The sequence below is a fragment of the Camellia sinensis genome, chromosome 4 (genome assembly GCF_055761805.1).
Source record: "Camellia sinensis isolate YWXY chromosome 4, ASM5576180v1, whole genome shotgun sequence".
Taxonomy (NCBI): domain Eukaryota; kingdom Viridiplantae; phylum Streptophyta; class Magnoliopsida; order Ericales; family Theaceae; genus Camellia; species Camellia sinensis.
In genome coordinates, this window is record NC_138964.1 from 116,538,114 (window position 1) to 116,554,216 (window position 16,103).

Here is a 16,103-nt window from a genome sequence, read left to right on the forward strand (position 1 = left end):
CCTAGTGCATATTCGGATCCGTAGTGACCATTCTCAATTAGGACAGGTTGCTTACCCGTTTATAGGTTGTTTTGAAACCGCTGCGTGCATAGTGAAACCCTAGCTCCTGACACAATAGGACAGGGAAACCCTACCCCAACATAGGGGTGTTTTGGCTCTCACTTATCTGTTATGTGCTTTAGAGTGCGTCTCTACAGGAATGCATGTATCAGTATATGAGTTTGGGCATCAAGCCTGCGGGCTTCAGTTCAGTATTGTCAGTATCAGGCCTGCGGGCATCAGATCAGTATATGAATTTGAGTGTCAAGCCTGCGGGCATCAGTTTAGTACAGTCAGCATCAGGCCTGCGGGCATCAGTTCAGTATTACAGGTATCAGGCCTGCGGGCATCAGCCAGTGTTTGAGGATTAGTTATCTGCGGGTATCAGATTCTGTTCAGGGGACAGTGATACAGGGATAATAATCAGTATTTGAGGATAGTGTGTATTTCAGCTTATTGACTGTATGTTGATTATGCCCGACTGTGTGTCTTGCATTCTATTTTTAAGCTGTTGTGCTGTCCGTTTATCTGTTTATTTATTTCCTTTTCGCTTTATTTATCTTTTGCTAGGTCAGTTTTTAGCACAATTGCTTCCGACCCAACAGGCATTCCCCAAGCACCTTGGACACGAGGTCGTCGACTCCACCGATCTGAGGATCTAATCGACGGACAGCCAGTGTTCTATTCTCTACCCCCTGTTACTAGAAGGAAGCCGAAAAGGCGCAGTGTATCAGAACAGAGGTTGTCAGGGCAGTGGGTTACCCCGTCAGAGGACAACAGAGGTGAAGTCCTGATTAGTGCTATAAGAGTAGACATACCAGTTAGACAGATGGAGCAACAGAATACATCAGGGATAGAGGCTCTAATGCGCCAGATGCAGGAGAGTATGAAGCAAATGCATGATGATGCCGCCCGTCAAGCGGAATTCTCCAAACAGCAGGCCGCAGTCATGGCCCAACAGGCTGAGCTGATTGCCAGATTGCAACAACAGGATACAGCATCCGCCTCACACCAAATCCCTCCTCCAGCAGGAGCCCCAATACCTGAGCGGGCACCTGTTGTTCAAAACGCTCCTCCGAACACCCAAAATACTGTACCGACTGTCCAAATTTTACAAGAGGACACAAGTCTTCCAACGGGGCCAGCTCTGCCCCCGCCTCCACCACAACTGTCCAAGGTCTATACATCCAATCACCCGGACTCTCCCACCGAGGTCGAGGTTGATCTTACAGCTCTGAAATTGAGCAAATTGGAGAAACTCTTTAAGAAATCCCAAGGGGCCAAGGCTATGCCGGATATCGGAGATGGATATATCGAGGAGGCCGTAACACTCCCTGATAGGTTCAAAATGCCACAAATCGACCGTTTTGATGGGACCGGCGACCCCATGGTCCACATCCGGCTGTTTGCGGATGTCTTACGGCCAATGGGCCTAACACGACAACAAAAGCTCTCACTATTCGGCCGAACCCTGTCGGGTGTGGCCTCCCATTGGTATGCAAGATTATCAGATGAGGTGAAGAAGAATTGGGACGAGATGGCTGAGGCCTTTGTTACACAATATTCATACAACACTCAGATCGAGATCACAACCCGTGATCTTGAAACGACGAGGCAAGAGCCCAAGGAATCTTTCTCGGACTTTGTGATCCGATGGAGGGCAAAGGCGTCAACAATGACTTTAAGGCCTACTGACAGAGATCAAATTCGGATGATTGTGCGCAATCTCCACCCGAAGCTAATGCAGAGGATGATTGTAGTCCCCTTCCCTACTTTCGCAGACTTACATGATATGGGGGTGCAAATAGAAGATGCTATGAGGCAAGGACTGTTTGACCAGGACAGAGAACAACCGAGGAGGACGTTTAACCGTAACAACAATGCGGGCCCGAGTGGCGCTGCAAATGCGAGAGCCTCGGAAGTTGGTATGGTCACCACCACTCCCCCTCCCCCTCCAAGACCCATGACTGCCACACCATTCTCCGGCGCGTCCGGAAGCAACTCACAGAGCAGATTCCAACCACGAGGCCAAAGAACCTTTACCCCACTATACATGCCTCTGACCAAAGTTCTGGGGATACTGATCAGAAAGAATCATTTAAAACCCCTAGAACCAAAGCCATTGCCAAATCCACTCCCCCCCTCATATGACCCGTCAAAATACTGTGCATACCACCAACAACACGGTCATGACACCGACCGTTGTTACAGATTACGTCATGAGATCCAAGATCTTATTGACAAACAGGTAATCGCACCTCCCGATCAACCTAATGTTACAACCAACCCTCTCCCATCACATAACCAAGCTCCTCCTCCCAAAAGAATTAACTTTATCCAGACTGGGGTCGTATCTTACGATCCTAGCATCTATATTACTCCCATCCACCTACCCAAGCCGGAGGTGCTCCTCCCCGATAGCACTGATTTCTTGTGCATGGTGGACATCTCTAAAACCCAACCAGAACTGGTGGTGGTGACCGTCGAAGACGGAGCAGGGCAGATTTTGGGAGAGACTGAGATTATTGAATCTGAAACTGGGCAGAATTTTGCTGAGGGAGCCTATGATCCAAGCAAGCACATCCTATCAACGAGCCGAATTGGGCTAACTGTAGAATTGCCAGAGGCAGGAGAGCTATGCATGATCCGAAGAGATGGATCTGGGCTGTGGGCAGATGATTTGACAGTCACAGGAGAGGACTTTGCCCACCTACAACTTCTTGATGACCAGGAACTGGGGGAGGCATCGATTAACTGGTACGATTATGAGGAATCAGAGAAGGCCACGGGATGGCTCGAAGATCAACCGGATGCAGTGAGGGAAGCCCAACCAGAACAGAGCCCGGCAGGGGCAGAAATATCAGTTGTGGCCGGAACGGCCGAAAATCAAGTTGTACCGCCGGAAAGTGCCAGTGTTGAGAATTCCGCTCGGGACATGGGCATTATGGATATGGGAACTGTTGAGCAAACAACTGCACTGACGCACTTAGAACAGGAAAAATTTGAGGCTACTGAGAGAACCAGAAAGGCAAAGGGCCCTGAGGGGACCGAAAGTGCTACGTGCGCAAAGACAGACAATGCTGAGAGCATATGGACAGAGAACGCTGAGAATGCGAGTAAACCGGAGCCAGACAGGTGTCTGTTGGCTGCCAGTGGAATGTGGTGGGAAGATGACGATTTGTGTCTTGCCCACACCGATGAAGACTGGGGGAATAACCAGCCGGATGATACTTGGTACCTCGATGAGGTTGACCATATGACAAGAAGTGGGCGGTACTTTAAGCCCCCACACCCGGACCAACCCGAGGCATCCGGGAAAGATAGAGAAGCAGAGAGACAGAAGGAGAAGCAGATTGAAGAGGAAGCTGTGCTGAAGCAATTAAAGAAGATACAAGCAGACATCTCCATCTGGGGACTGCTAATGGCATCACGAGTGCACAGAGAAGCTGTCCTGTCTGCTATGGACAAGTCCAAACTCTCCATAGACACCACGCCTGAACAGCTGGTTGGGCTGGTTTTTCCGGGAGGAGGTTCCCCGGCATTAACCTTTTCGGACAAGGAGCTACCGCCTGAGGGCACAGGTCATAACAAACCTCTCTATATTTCTGTCGAATGTAGAGATAAGTGGATACCGGTGGTACTTGTTGATACCGGGTCTGCGATTAATGTCTGCCCAACCAGAACGACATATGCAATCGGGTTGAAACCCGCAGACTTCGTCCCAACCACCCAAGTAATCAGAGCATATGACAATACCAGCAGAGAAGTGATGGGGACTGTTAAAATTCAAACCAAGGTTGGTCCAGGACAACACAGTATCGAATTTCATATCTTGGACGTTCCTGCAACCTTTAACCTACTTTTGGGGCGACCGTGGTTGCACCAGGTCAAAGCAGTCTCTTCCACTCTACATCAAATGCTAAAGTACCCCCACGGGAAAGGGGTAGCGATCGTTTTTGGGAATTCATCAATCCATCCGCCGCCGGAAGTGTCTACACCTGTCTTGGAGATTGAGCACGGCATGGAGGATGTGTTTTTATCGGGGTTCACTTTAGCCGAGGCTCAAGTTGTTCAGAATGTCATGGCTGTGAATGAGGGCATGTATGTTAGTGCACAATCTATTTACCTCATGAACAAACTAAAACATACCCCCGGGATGGGATTAGGGAGAAGCGGCCGGAAGGGCGTCTCAGTATTGGCCGAAGTGCCACACAACCCCCACGCCTTTGGACTGGGTTATCTGCCCACCAACGAGGATTGGGTAAGGAAAGGAAAAGAAATGGCTGGAAGGACCAGGGCAAAGAAGGCCGGGAAGCCATTTGATTTAATGCACAGGCCCATCTGGGGTACCCTAAACGGACGCTTTGTCCGGGAGGGGGAAGATTTTCCATTCTGCGGCTTCCCAGAGCCATGGCTAAACGCGGAGGGGACGCGCGTGCCTGGTTTTGAAATCTTTTTCGACATACAATTATCTGGGGATGACGTTGCCGAAGCGCAGACAGACCCATCAACTGAGGTTGAACAATGTGAAACAGTGGATCCTGAGAGCACAGAGCTTGAAATGGGGGTAGCACTGGCGTGTCTACTATCAGATCCTCCGATCGGCCAAGAGTGCTTGGGGGATAACTCTTCGGTTTCTGTGATTGGAGATGAAATAGCTGCGGGCTTTCCAGCGCCGATTTTGGATGCATCTATCGCACCTTCTCTCATCTGGCAATATAAAGAAGGCTTTTTATCTAGCAGTTCCGGGTCAGGTAGTGAGCCGGAATCTGATTCTACCGAATCTTCTGCGTTGGAATCAGATTCCAGCTCGACTGAGTCTGAGTCCGGTATTCCTGGGGGTGATAACCCGGATACCACAGTCCTGTCTAGGTCGTCTTTTTCATTTTCTTTTGAGTCTATTGTAATAGAGGAATCTGACGGCTTGGAAGAATTTAATGAGAATGATGTGGATGCGGTTTCCGAGTATTTTTCTGTGCCTTTGATTTATTGCTTAAATCAGGATTTTCAAAATTTTGATGAAAACAGCGAGGAAGAAATTCCCCCAGTTTTGCAACGTTTAATTAATCAAGAGCAGGAGGGATTTGTTAAACCTTTAATGGATGAAATCACTACTGTGAATGTTGGTACTGAGAAGGACCCGCGGCTGGTCCAGATCGGGTCCACGTTGTCTTCAGAGGAGCGCGAGCGCTTAGTCGCTTTATTAAAAGATTTCAAAGATGTTTTCGCGTGGTTCTATGAAGACATGCCTGGAATCGATCCTGAGATTGTACAGCACCGGATCCCTCTTGATCCCGAGGCCCGCCCTGTCAAACAGAAACTCAGAAGGATTCGCCCGGACTGGGCCCTCAAGATTAAGGAAGAGGTCACCAAGCAAATTGACGCAGGGTTCCTGCTGGTATCTGAATATCCAACTTGGTTGGCCAACATAGTTCCGGTGCCAAAGAAGGATGGCAGGATTCGGGTCTGTGTAGACTTCAGAGATTTGAACAAGGCCAGTCCGAAGGACGACTTTCCCGTGCCACACATTGACGAATTGGTGGATTTCACGGCAGGACATGCCTTGCTTTCGTTTATGGATGGTTTCTCAGGCTATAACCAGATAGTGATGGCACCCGAAGACCGGGAGAAGACTGCGTTCACTACCCCGTGGGGTACATATTGTTATCGAGTGATGCCATTCGGGTTGAAAAATGCTGGAGCTACGTATCAACGGGCAGCGACTACAATATTGCATGATATGATCCATAAGGAGGTCGAGGTGTACGTGGACGACATGATTGTCAAGTCCAAAGATAGAGAGGGCCACTACACCGCCTTACAAAAATTCTTTCAAATGATCAAAGAGTTTCGACTGCGACTGAATCCCCAGAAATGCACGTTTGGTGTTACAGCAGGGAATATGCTAGGGTTTCTGATCACACAAAGGGGCATCGAGGTCGACCCTTCCAAAATCAAGGCCATCTTAGAAATGCCACCACCAAGGACTGAAAAGGAGGTGCGAGGCTTTCTGGGTAAAGTGCAATTCATAAGACGGTTTATTTCTAAATTAACCTTGACTTGTGAACCACTTTTTGGTCTCCTGAAGAAAGGAAAGAAATTCCAGTGGGACGGCCGATGTCAAGCAGCTTTTGAGCAGATCAAAGAATATCTACAGAACCCACCCGTGTTGTCACCGCCAGAGTCGGGGAGACCGTTGATACTGTACCTTTCGGTAACTGAGACTACCATGGGCTGTATGCTCGCGCAGGAATCAGAAGACAAAGTGGAAAGAGCCATCTACTATCTGAGCAAAAAGATGCTGGATTACGAGACCCGCTATACACCGCTGGAGAAAGCTTGTTTGGCCTTGGTATGGGCAACCAGGAAGCTGCGGCACTACCTGTTAGCCCACTCAGTAATGTTGGTTTCGCGTTTGGATCCCATCAAATATCTCTTCGAGAAACCAGCACTTACGGGTAGGCTAGCTCGATGGCTGCTGTTGCTCTCCGAATTTGATTTGAAGTATGTAACGCGCAAGTCAGTAAAAGGCAGAGCGGTAGCGGAGTTCCTTGCCGACCACCCGGTTGAGGGGGATGAAGCGGTTGAGTATCTATTCCCAGATGAAGCCATTCTGCACGTCGAAGATGAAACCTGGACAATGTACTTTGACGGAGCGTCAAATCAGTATGGGTATGGGATAGGGGTGTTGCTGATAGCGCCTGACGATTCCCGTGTTCCTTTAGCATTCAAGCTCCGATTCAAAGTTTCCAACAATGAAGCAGAGTACGAAGCATGTATTGCTGGCCTGGAAGCAGCCCTAGAACTAGGGGCAAGACGAGTGGACGTCATTGGGGACTCGAACCTTGTTGTGTCTCAAGCAAAAGGAGATTGGAAAGTTAAAGAGGAAAGGATGATCATCTACCACCAAACCTTGGATTTGCTAATTCCTCGGTTTGAGAAGCTAAATTTCACCCACCTCGTAAGAGAGAACAACAGGTTTGCAGATTCACTAGCAACTCTATCTTCTATGATAGACATCCCGTCCAGAGTCCGGATGCGTCCAGTCATTATTGATCAAAAGTTCGCGCCAGCATACGAGTTGATTTCCGCCATAGATGAGGTTCAAGACGACAACCCCTGGTATTACGACATCTGGAACTTCTTGGAAAAGGAGACATATCCACTAGGGGCAAACGCCAAGGATAAGAGGGCTGTCAGAAGAATAGCTGCTCAGTTTAGCATCTGCGGGGGAAAGTTGTACAAAAGGGGTCATTTGGGAATGCATAAGCTATGTGTTGAAGCTGAAGAGTCAAAACGCCTGATGGAAGCCATCCATGGGGGAGAGTGCGGTGCACACATGAATGGAGTGATGCTGGCCAGAAAGATCCTCAGACAGGGCTACTACTGGTCAACCATGGAGGAGGATTGTATTAGCTTTGTTCGGCGATGCCACAAATGCCAAATCCATGCAAATCGCATGAACATCCCGCCGTCGAAACTGTACAACATGACTTCACCATGGCCTTTTTCAGTCTGGGGAATTGATGTGCTCGGAGCTGTTACCCCGAAGGGGTCCAACGGGCATGAGTTTATCCTGCTAGCGATAGATTATTTTACAAAGTGGGTCGAGGCCCAATCATACGCAGTGTTGAAGGCGTCGCATGTCGCAAAGTTCATCAGGAACAACATCATCTGTCGCTACGGGGTGCCAAACGAGATAATTTCAGATAATGGTTCCCACTTCAAGAAAGAAGTAATAGACTTATTGGAAAAATACAATGTGGCTTTTCATAAGTCATCTACATACAGGCCGCAGACCAACGGAGCAGTTGAGGCCGCCAACAAGAATATCAAGCATATACTACAGAAGATGGTGGAAACCTATCGAGACTGGCCAGACAAGCTGCCATTTGCTCTGTGGGGCTACAGGACTTCAATCAGAACTTCTACTGGAGCAACTCCATATTCATTGGTCTATGGAATGGAGGCTGTTCTACCTATTGAGATTGAGGTCCCATCGTTACGAGTATTGGCTGAATGCCAGATAGCCGAGGCAGATTGGCAGCAAAGCAGATTCGAAGAACTCATGCTCTTTGATGAGAGAAGACTGAAAGCACTGTACCACATCCAAGGCTATCAACGCAGAATCGCCCGGGCTTTCAACAAAAAGGTTAAGTCCAGGAATCTGAAAGAAGGAGATTTGGTGCTCAAAGACAACCGAGCTCCCATCCACGATCCAAGGGGCAAGTTCAAACCAAATTGGACTGGTCCTTACATCATCAAAGCTATCTGGTCAGGTGGAGCTGTGGTTCTGATGGATCTAGATGGCTTGGAATTCTCACAACCGATCAATATGGACAAGTTGAAGAAATACTATCCTTGAGAGGCTCGCTAGGCCGAAAACCCGAAAGGGCGACCTAGGCAAAAGTCAGAGCACAAAAAATTAGAAAATATAAAAACTGAGCTCGCAAGGTTGAGAACCCGTAAAGGGCGGCCTTGGCAAAAGTTAGAGCGCAAAAGGAGAGTGAAAATACTCGAGCGAACCTTAGCCTGAACTACGTAAGGCTTGATTCCCATCTTTGGGATACGTAGGCAACTTCACCTTGAAGTTCAGCCATAAACTTTTTCCCCGATCAACTCCGTCCATTTTGATCATCTCAGTCATCTTTATCCATCAGCATTTATCGCGATCTCCGGTACAGTGCTGTTCAAACTAGGGGCAACTTTCCGTTGCCGCGACGGTGCAAAGTTACTCAGAATAGGGGCAACTTTCCGTTGCTTTGGAGCGTCGCATTGTTCTTCAGACTAGGGGCAACTTTCCAGTTGCGGGGATCTGGGGTTGTGCATCTCAGTGACAGATTTTCGGCGTGTCCAATTCTGATCCACTTCGAAAATAGTTTTGAAAAGTTTTAATAAAAGTTGACTTTGCTCAAATCAATCTTTTTACAACTAAGACCATTTTTGGACCAAAAACGGAAAATTTTCAGTACCACAGCTTTCAATTTCATTGATTTCAAAATAGAGTTCTCCTGCTCTTGCATTACAATCGAGGCTGCCTTTTTAGTACATTCAGAAAGAAAACTTGAAAATGCTAAATAAGCAATAAATTTGAGGCATAGTTGAATCAAGTATCTCTGCGAGAGCTGGACGAAGCATCTGGTGCCAAGCTGGGCCCAACCTGTGCCTCCTCATTGAGCCAATCCACGCACTCATCAAACAAAGTGCAACTGAAAGTTGGAGCGGGGGCCAGGAGCTCTCTAGTCCTCCATGCCGTGGCATATCGGGCAAGTTGTGCACCCCGGACCGGGAAAGCAGCTGGATACTCAATCCCCTCCGGTGGACAGGTCTGATCATGACCAAATTGACGCAGGAACCGGAACGGAAAATAGAATACGCAGTGGGTTAGACCAACCAATTGAATCCCTGTCAGCCGGGACATACTATAGCTCATCGCCGGGAGGTTGAGCCAAGGACAACGCCAAGCAATGCCGTCTGCGGACAAATTGCACATCCAATCGAACCACCACCTTTCGTCAAGAGCATTGACTAGGCGCTGCCGAAAGAAGTAGCCTCGAGCTGAATAAGCAGGGCAAGAGTCCACAACCTGCAATTTATCCATTAACCATACCTAGGGGAGGGATGAAAAATGAGAGAATAAAGAATAGAGAGATGTACGATGAGAGAAAAGTAAGACAAGGGTTTTGTGAGAAAAACCGAGCCTGAGGGCCGAGTGATGTGAGCAAATATATATATGTGAGGTCGGGTGGGAAACATTACCTGCAGTAGCAGTGGACTCCCGGCAAACCTAGTCGCCTCCCGGCGATAGACAGAATCTAAACCCATCAATGTCTCGGCCAAGGTCATGGCAATACAGCTCTTTCCTTCTCTCAAACCTTGGGCGACTTCAATCAGGCGAATGCTAGCCCCGCCAAAGCCCGAGGAAAGCAGAAAGTGAGACAACAAACATAAGCAGAGGGCGTGTTGCCGGAAACCCTGCCAATAATGGTTGCTGCGGTCACCAGCGTCGGAAAAACGGTGGATCAAGCCGAGGATGTCCAGCTCTCCACTGCAGATCAGAGATCGAGCGTCATGCGCTGTAAGCCCACACATCCGCCCTAAAGCCTGGGCGTGACCAAAATGGAACTGGGGCAAGATCACTTCAGAACACTCGGACTCCATCAAAACTTGAAAATCTTCGAAAGTGGGGCACATCTCTTGACCACCAAAGCTAAAAACATGCGTCACTGGATTCCAGAACCTTTCCGCGGCGTGTAGAAAAGGGAGATGTAACGGAGTACGGCTCAGCGTGAATAGTGCATTCAAGCCGAAACTCCGGAAATTCAGCTTTTCCGAGCCATCTAGAGAAGAGATCCAAGATATGATATTTTCCGCAAGAAATGCCTCCATCTTTGCCTAAAACTAAGATAAAATGAATGTTCCCGAAGTTGAGGCTTATATAGAAAGAAAAACACTATTCACGGGGACACGTGTCAAAAATCTGGTGGCTGCAGGACTGAATGGCCGGCCAGCTACTTTTTCTGGCTGGCCAGCCATTTACTTTTTCAGAAATGGCCGGCCAGCTGTCTCTCTCCACCAAAAATGGCCGGCCGGCTCCCAAGGATGGCTGGCAATGCTGCGGTGTATCTCCTTGACCCTGTTTTACCCTTCGAGGGAGAGTTCCAAGCATTTCCAGGCAACGGGAGAATCAAAGGCCTTCATCTCCCTCCGTTTCGGATGCGTTCCGATTGTCAGAAGTACACTTTGTCTTCGTTGAGGTGTTTTGATTATTGAGTTGTTGTTTTGCTTATCGAGTTGTTCGTCGAGCGGACGTGTTTTGTGTTTTTGAGTCATTGCTCTCTGTTTAAGCAATTTTTGTTCAAGTCTGGTTTATTTGTGTTGTTGTATTTTGCTTATCGAGTTGTAAACTTTCTAAGGTCCTGTTATATCTTAGTAAGTTGAGTTGCTTAGTTTGTTGCGTCGGTTCACTACCTGACTGGGTGATTACACAATGCGCATTTCCATTCAATTTTATTTTTGTGCAAAATAAATTGATGCGATACGATGCTAAAAATACAAACACCTTTTCAAAAGCTATTTCATTTCATCATGCTTTACAACAAACAAAGGTACAAGTTTTACAAAAATAAAACTGCCTAACAATGTGCAAAGTGCTACAAACTATTAGTAAAAAGAAAAATAAAGCAGGAAATAGCAGCATCAAAATCCTCGGGAGCGGGAACGAGAAGCACGCCTCATCCTCTTCTGCGGGGCAATCTCCGCACCATCATCATCATCTGAGTCGGAGCCGTCACCCTCGGGATCCCCCTCGGCCTCCTCTTCCTCCTCCTCGGCAAATGTCGTTGACTGGCGGTCGGTAGCCTCAGCATCCTCCTCATCAGACTCCACCTCCACAACATGAGCCCTACGTCTGCGGACAGGCCCTCCTCGAGCTCCTCGAAAAGGCCTAGATGGCCCGGCTCCTCGGGAAGGCCGAGATGACCCCGCCCCCTGAAAAGGCTCAGATGGCCCAGCTCCCCAATGAGGCCCAGGTGGCCTGGCCTGTGGCTGACCTGACCATGAAGGCATCTGAAAACAAAGAATTCAATTCAAATGCATCAGTCCAAATATATACATCAGATGCAGATACAAGCAAAGGCTACATAAAATGGGTGCATGTAAATACAGAATATAAGTGAGGTGTGTGTCAGATGTGCTCTACACAAATAGTCTATCGATGCAGTAGAAATCAGCATGTCATCAGAAGTATGATAAATGCCAGAAAACTGAAGGGTATCTGGATGCCCGCGACAGACAACTGCGCCTCCCTCCGCAGGACCATGCCCTCGAGTGTGGCCACTAGTCCAACCATCTCCTCTATGTACCCTCGCGATGGCTGCAAAAATGAGCTCATAATCATCAGTGAACAGAAGGGTGTCTAAACATCTGAATGATAAATGAAAAGTGGAGCATACCGGCGGTGAGTCCGGATCAATGGCATATCGATCACTGGGCATCAGAGGCTCTAGTGGAATCGGAATCAAAGAGCTAGCCCCGTACTGCCACGCCATCAACTCAGTGGGCATATCTGGCCATCCGACATGAGGATGAATCGACGGAGCCGGAGGAGCTGGTCTACTCCCACCTCTAGATGTGCCAGCCCTACTAGAAGAAGGGATGTCTGTACCCCGAGCCTGAGCCTGACCCGAAGATGGCATACCGGTGGGCCTCATCATCGGGATACGAACTTCCGTCAATGGAGGCATCAAATATATATGACGGTAGGTGGCGTAGTCCCCCTCCTCAACGTATAGTAAAGCATCCGTACCCAGCATGGCGCCGACCACCTCTGAGTAGGAAAGTCTGTCAGCGGTCCGCATGCTGGCTGGAGGTACTGCGGGGATATCCTGAGAAAGATACCCCTGTACCTGGCGCAGAAAGCGCTCCCCTAAGAACCAGGCCCTGCCAACCGGCCCTTCAAGCAAGACCCTGTACTGAGAGATGCCCGACGCCCCGGTGTACTGAAGTCGGACATCATCACCCAGGGGCGCCCAAGGCTGCCATGTAATCTGCAGATGATAAATGCATAAACCAATCAGAAATCAAGAATATACACAGCAAATCAAAGATGAAAATGAAAAGAACTGAAAGTTCTGGAGTACCTCTGAGTGTCGCACAGTGTCGAAATACTGTCGCAGGCGAACGAGGGTCTCTCGAGGTCTCGGCCGGTGTGGGCCCTCGAATATCAATGAATACGGGGTCACGGGAATCCCTACCACCTCCAGCTCTGGTGACAATGATGGGAAGTATACGTAAGCCCATAGCTGAGAAAGGCAGTGCAGAATGTAAGTACGAAATGCTGAGAGCAAAATACAGACTGTAAAAGTGCGCTGTGTGTGTGCGATGTACAAGTAATGGGAAGCAGAAATGTAAATCGAGGGGACAGAAAGTACCTCCCAAGCTCTCCAGTAGCCGCCAAGCAAATCACCCCGCCCGCGGGAGGTCACGCTCATGTAAAAATAAAGGGTAGCCAAGCCGGCGCCACCCCAATCATATCTATGGACCTGTGATAGGTCAACCAGAGCGCTCAGCAAATATAGCCCAATGGTGTTCCCTCTGTCGGCGAACAGGGTGGTCCCGAAGAGGAACATCAGGAAACCACGGGCATACTGCTCCGTCTCCTCGGGACTCTCAGGCACCATCTCCGCCCGCCGGAAATGGGAGGAGAACCAAGTGTATCTGACTCTCCCTGAAACCCTATCAACAGGTGGGCGAGCCCCCAACAAGTACATCCAGGCGGCCTCCCACTCGCCCATATCCTCGTCGTAGGGAATGGACCAACCTCCGACGTCTAAACCGGTCAATACAGCGAAATCAAAAGGGGTCATAGTCATGTCCCCGGTAGCGGAGAAATGGAAGGAATTGGTGGTGTCCCACCATCTCTCTACCAGAGCCGCCATCAAGGTCCTCCTGGCAGGACAGCGTGATAACCCGACGCAGAAGGGTCCAAACCCTGCCAGATCCACTAAATCTCTGACACCCTCCGGGAGCTCAACATACCAGTCCCGTGCCATGGTAGAACCATATCCTCGCACACTGCGAGAGCAAGCCTGCATTCAGAATGAATATATGTGTCAATAATGAGATAAACGGGCTGTGTGCCAATGATAATGAAATGGGCTGTGTGCCAATGAAATGAATGGGCTGTGTGCCGATGAAGTAAAATAAGCTACATGCAAATTCTATCTACCTGGGCTGCGTGTTCAGAAAATTTGAATTTTGGGCTGCGTGTTCAATTTTCAGTTAATTTGTGGGCTGCGTGTTCACTATCTACCTGGGCTGCGTGTTCAGAAAATTTGAATTTTGGGCTGCGTGTTCAATTTTCAGTTAATTTGTGGGCTGCGCGTTCACTATCTACCTGGGCTGCGTGTTCAGAAAATTTGAATTTTGGGCTGCGTGTTCAATTTTCAGTTAATTTGTGGGCTGCGTGTTCACTATCTACCTGGGCTGCGTGTTCAGAAAATTTGAATTTTGGGCTGCGTGTTCAATTTTCAGTTAATTTGTGGGCTGCGTGTTCACTATCTACCTGGGCTGCGTGTTCAGAAAATTTGAGATTTGGGCTGCGTGTTCAATTTTCAGTTAATTTGTGGGCTGCGTGTTCACTATCTACCTGGGCTGCGTGTTCAGAAAATTTGAATTTTGGGCTGCGTGTTCAATTTTCAGTTAATTTGTGGGCTGCGTGTTCACTATCTACCTGGGCTGCGTGTTCAGAAAATTTGAGATTTGGGCTGCGTGTTCAATTTTCAGTTAATTTGTGGGCTGCGTGTTCACTATCTACCTGGGCTGCGTGTTCAGAAAATTTGAATTTTGGGCTGCGTGTTCAATTTTCAGTTAATTTGTGGGCTGCGTGTTCACTATCTACCTGGGCTGCGTGTTCAGAAAATTTGAGATTTGGGCTGCGTGTTCAATTTTCAGTTAATTTGTGGGCTGCGTGTTCACTATCTACCTGGGCTGCGTGTTCAGAAAATTTGAATTTTGGGCTGCGTGTTCAATTTTCAGTTAATTTGTGGGCTGCGTGTTCACTATCTACCTGGGCTGCGTGTTCAGAAAATTTGAATTTTGGGCTGCGTGTTCAATTTTCAGTTAATTTGTGGGCTGCGTGTTCACTATCTACCTGGGCTGCGTGTTCAGAAAATTTGAATTTTGGGCTGCGTGTTCAATTTTCAGTTAATTTGTGGGCTGCGTGTTCACTATCTACCTGGGCTGCGTGTTCAGAAAATTTGAGATTTGGGCTGCGTGTTCAATTTTCAGTTAATTTGTGGGCTGCGTGTTCACTACCTACCTGGGCTGCGTGTTCAGAAAATTTGAGATTTGGGCTGCGTGTTCAATTTTCAGTTAATTTTGGGCTGCGTGTTCACTATCTACCTGGGCTGCGTGTTCAGAAAATTTGAATTTTGGGCTGCGTGTTCAATTTTCAGTTAATTTGTGGGTTGCGTGTTCACTACCTACCTGGGCTGCGTGTTCAGAAAATTTGAGATTTGGGCTGCGTGTTCAATTTTCAGTTAATTTGTGGGCTGCGCGTTCACTACCTACCTGGGCTGCGTGTTCAGAAAATTTGAGATTTGGGCTGCGTGTTCAATTTTCAGTTAATTTGTGGGCTGAGTGTTCACTATCTAAATCTGGGCTGCGCGTTCAGAAAATTCAACTAGTGTGGGTTGTGTGTTCACTTTCGAATTTGGGCTGTGTGTTCGACAAATCAGTGTTTGAACCGTGTGTTCTAATGTGGGCTGTGTGTTCGCAATTAATTGGTGAGCCAAGTGCTCAGAAGTTCAAGTGTTGAAACTACATGTTCAAGATATAAGCAAAGTACTATGTCATAGGCTAAACAGCATGTTCAAGCATGGCAAAGGTGCGAAATGTAAAATACAGAAGATGAAGTAAATACCTCTCGGGCATCGTGAGAGAGATGCTGCTCCGGCTCTCTGAGAAGCAGATCCGCGGGTGCTCTCTCGTCAAAACTGGTAAAATGACGGAAAACGGCACGAGGGAGGGCGTGCACTGCCGGACGGTACCTCTCGGACATGAAAGGTCGGGTCCTCGGAGGTAGAGTCATGGGATCGAAATCACCCCCGGCACCTGAAAAACCTCCACCGTGAGGAGAATTGCCCGCCATTTTCAAAAATCTGCAAAAGGGGAGCAAAAATGAGCAAAATGAGCAAAAATTTGAAAAAGTCAACAAAAGTCAACTCTCGGGAAACAAAAAGTCAACAAAAGTCAACTCCCGAAAAAATATTCTAAATATTAAGATAAACTTGCCTCAAGTGGTGAAGATGCAAAAGAAGCTCCGAAGTCGGAATTTAATCGCTCCAAAGTGTTTAAAACTGAGAGTTTTCGCGAAAACAATTTGCGCGGGGCGTTGGAAAACGCGCGTGAAACTCAAAACTGGAGAGAAAAGCTTTGAAAGAGGCAAGGAATGAAGTGAGGTTCGGCTGCCATTTATAGGCTTCAAGCCTTGGGTGAAAAGGCATGCAAAAAGGAGGGAAAAAGACCAAAATGCCCCTGGAAAAAGGTAATGGCCGGCCAGC

At 48.2% G+C, this 16,103-nt stretch overlaps 1 protein-coding gene across 1 annotated transcript; it reads right to left on the reverse strand.

Annotated features, from left to right (window-relative positions):
* Positions 1–986: 986 nt before the first annotated feature.
* Positions 987–15,796, reverse strand: LOC145823994 (protein MAINTENANCE OF MERISTEMS-like). Its single transcript, XM_082923577.1, has 6 exons — positions 15,464–15,796; positions 12,972–13,628; positions 12,681–12,842; positions 12,029–12,587; positions 11,904–11,914; positions 987–1,139 (listed from the first exon to the last, which is right to left on the reverse strand). The coding sequence occupies exons 1-6, from the start codon at positions 15,689–15,691 to the stop codon at positions 987–989; spliced, it is 1,770 nt and encodes a 589-aa protein (XP_082779703.1). The 5' UTR covers positions 15,692–15,796.
* Between the last annotated feature and the right edge of the window lie 307 nt (positions 15,797–16,103).

Excerpts from the sequence above, each read along its gene's own strand:
- LOC145823994 (XM_082923577.1), bottom strand. The coding sequence starts at position 15,691 with ATGGCGGGCAATTCTCCTCACGGTGGAGGTTTTTCAGGTGCCGGGGGT. Across the intron at positions 13,629-15,463 it reads TCTCTCACGATGCCCGAGAG|GCTTGCTCTCGCAGTGTGCG; the intron begins GTATTTACTTCA and ends TTCTGAATGCAG. Across the intron at positions 12,843-12,971 it reads GCTACTGGAGAGCTTGGGAG|CTATGGGCTTACGTATACTT; the intron begins GTACTTTCTGTC and ends TGCCTTTCTCAG.